Source organism: Colobus angolensis, unplaced genomic scaffold (assembly GCF_000951035.1).
Source record: "Colobus angolensis palliatus isolate OR3802 unplaced genomic scaffold, Cang.pa_1.0 Scaffold128, whole genome shotgun sequence".
NCBI classification, from domain to species: Eukaryota; Metazoa; Chordata; class Mammalia; order Primates; family Cercopithecidae; genus Colobus; species Colobus angolensis.
Window position 1 is genome coordinate 1,440,168 of NW_012114030.1, and position 2,626 is coordinate 1,442,793.

The window sequence follows — 2,626 nt, forward strand, 5'->3', positions numbered from 1 at the left end:
TAGAGATGGGGTCTCGCTGTGTTGCCCAGGCTGGTCTCAAACTCCTGACCTCAAGTAATTCTCCTGCCTCAGCCCCCCAAAGCACTGGGATTACAGGTATGAGCCACCACGCCCGGCCTAGCAGCCGTGGTTTTCAGTGTATCTGAACCCTCTATCTTGTCCTAGAATCTCATCCTCCCTGGAGGATTTTTGAGGAGGCTGAAGGAGACAGGACAGTTCTCGAGGTGTGTGTGGCCCTATGTCCATGTGGAAGGGGTGGGCTTGCGGCTATCTAGAGAGTGGGCAACAGCGTCCAGCCTTCTCCCACTACCCGTCCCATTTCAGGCTTGGGACAGAATGGAAACGTCAAGCAGCCTGGGCGCAGTGAGTGGCTCACACCTGTAATCCCAGCACTTTGGGAGGCTGAGGCAGGTAGATCACGAGGTCAGGAGTTCAAGACCAGCCTGGCCAACATGGTGAAACCCCGTCTCTACTGAAAACACAAAAATTAGCCAGGCATGGTGGCATGCACCTGTAATCCCAGCTACTTGGGAGGCAGAGGCAGGAGAATCACTTGAACCCAGGAGGAAGAGGTTGCACTGAGCCGAGATGGCGCCACTGCACTCCAGCCTGGGCGACAGAGCAAGACTCCATCTCAAAAAACAAAAAAGAAAAAAAAAGAAAGGAAAGGAAAGGAAGAAAGGAAAAGAAGGAAAGGAAGGAAGGAAGGAAGAAAGGAAGGAAGGAAGGAAAGAAGGAAGGAAGGAAGGAAAGAAGGAAGGAAGGAAGGAAGGAAGGAAGGAAGGAAGGAAAGGAGTCTTTGCAGATGGGATTGCAAATGGGAGGAGAAAAGAAAGGCTTTCGTACCTTCGGGGATGGCAGCCACAGCCAAGGCCACGGCAATCTTAAAGTAGTAGATGGCCCCGCGGATCCAGGAGCCCCCATGGACAGGGTCGTTGAAGTGGCCAATGTTGATGAGCCAGACAGCCACACAGATGAGGGAGATGACCTTGGAGAGCTGCTCCCCAAACTCATCCAGCTTCTGCTGCAAAGGTGTCTTGTCCTGTTCTGTGGCAGCCATTTGGTCTCGGATTTTCCCAATCTCAGTGCCCACACCGGTGGTGGCCACAATGCCCAAGGCCTTGCCAGCTGCAATGTTGGTGCCCTGGGAAGGGAAAGAGGAGGCAGGGAATCAGGCAAGAGGTGACCTTCATGCCGCATCCCCCTACGCCATCTCTTCTCACACTGCCATGTTTCTCTCCAACCCAGGCACCTGACTTGACTAAGCGTGTGACAGCTGGTCCCAGATTGCTCACCGAGAAAAGCATGTTCTTCTTGTCCTGGTTGACAGCTCGGGGGTCAGGAACGGGCTCCGTGTGCTTGATGACAGATACAGACTCGCCTGTGGAGAAGGGGCCAAGGGGTTTTCAGATGACATCATGTCCTTCTCCCAGGCTTCCCGCGCCTAACTCCCTGCTCAGCAGGACAGCTCCTGGTAAGGACCAAGTAGCCATCCTGGGGGATGTCTGGACTCTAGAAGAAGCCACTCAAGGCAGCTAGGAAGTCCATTGCTCCTTTTTTTTTTTTTTCTTTTTGAGACAGAGTTTCGATTTTGTCACCTAGGCTGGAGTGCAGTGTCAAGATCTCAGCTCACTGTAACCTCTGCCTCCCAGGTTCAGGCAATTCTCCTGCCTCAGCCTCCCAAGTAGCTGGGATTACAGGCATGTGCCATCACACTTGCCTGATTTTTTTTGTATTTTTAGTAAAGACGGGCTCTCACCATGTTGGCCAGGCTGGTCTCGAACTCCTGACCTCAAGTGATCTGCCCACCTCAGCCTCCCAAAGTGCTGGGATTATAGGTCACCGTGCCCGGCCAGAAGTCCACTGCTCTTAAAAAGACCTTGACCCGAGCTCAGCTTGACCACTAACAAGCTGTGTGACTTTGATCACCTAACTTCCATGTGCTCCTCTGTAAAACGGGGACAAGGACATGTACACTGCAAAACAGTATCTTGGGTAAAAATCAAATAAGTGGACATATTTGGAACCACACTTTCAACTGTCAAGCATGTTTCTGGGAAGAAGGGGGACCCACCCTTAGAACCATGCCTCCCTCACCCTAAGAGCAAGGGCTCAGCAACAAGCCTGGACCAGCCTAGCCCTTGACCCCTGGGACCATGGGGAATGTTTTCTTCCTCTTCTTCGCTTCTCCCTGCCAGTGCAGAAGCAGAAGCAGCTATGGTGGTTTTATAGAGACAGGGTCTTGCTCTGTTGCCCAGGCTAGGATGCAGTGGTGTGATCATAACTCACTACAACCTCAAACTCTTGGGCTCAAGTGATCCTCCCACCCCAGCCTCCCAAACAACTGGGACTACAGGTGTGCAGTACAATGCCTAACTAATTAAAGAAAAAAATTTATAGAGATGGGGTCTTGCTCTGTTGTCCATGCTGGACTGCTGTGGTAATCATAGCTCACTGTGGCCTCAAGCTTCTGGGCTTAGGCAATCCTCCCACCTCAGCCTCCCAAGTAGCTGGGACTACAGGTACACATCACCACACCCAGCTAATTTTTAAAAAATTTTTTTATAGAGGCCGGGCGTGGTGGCTCAAGCCTGTAATCCCAGCACTTTGGGAGGCCGAGACGGGC

The 2,626-nt window shown here is 52.2% G+C and overlaps 1 protein-coding gene across 3 annotated transcripts in view; it reads right to left on the reverse strand.

The window, feature by feature from the left end:
* ATP2A1 (ATPase, Ca++ transporting, cardiac muscle, fast twitch 1) overlaps positions 1–2,626 on the reverse strand; it is a 40,373-nt gene that overhangs the window by 25,470 nt on the left and 12,277 nt on the right. For all 3 annotated transcript variants that reach the window (XM_011933471.1, XM_011933472.1, XM_011933473.1), the window contains 2 exons: positions 1,296–1,381; positions 847–1,144 (listed from right to left, as the gene is read on the reverse strand). In XM_011933471.1, coding sequence (XP_011788861.1) covers positions 847–1,144; positions 1,296–1,381 — 384 coding nt within the window. The remainder of the gene's footprint in view (positions 1–846; positions 1,145–1,295; positions 1,382–2,626) is intronic.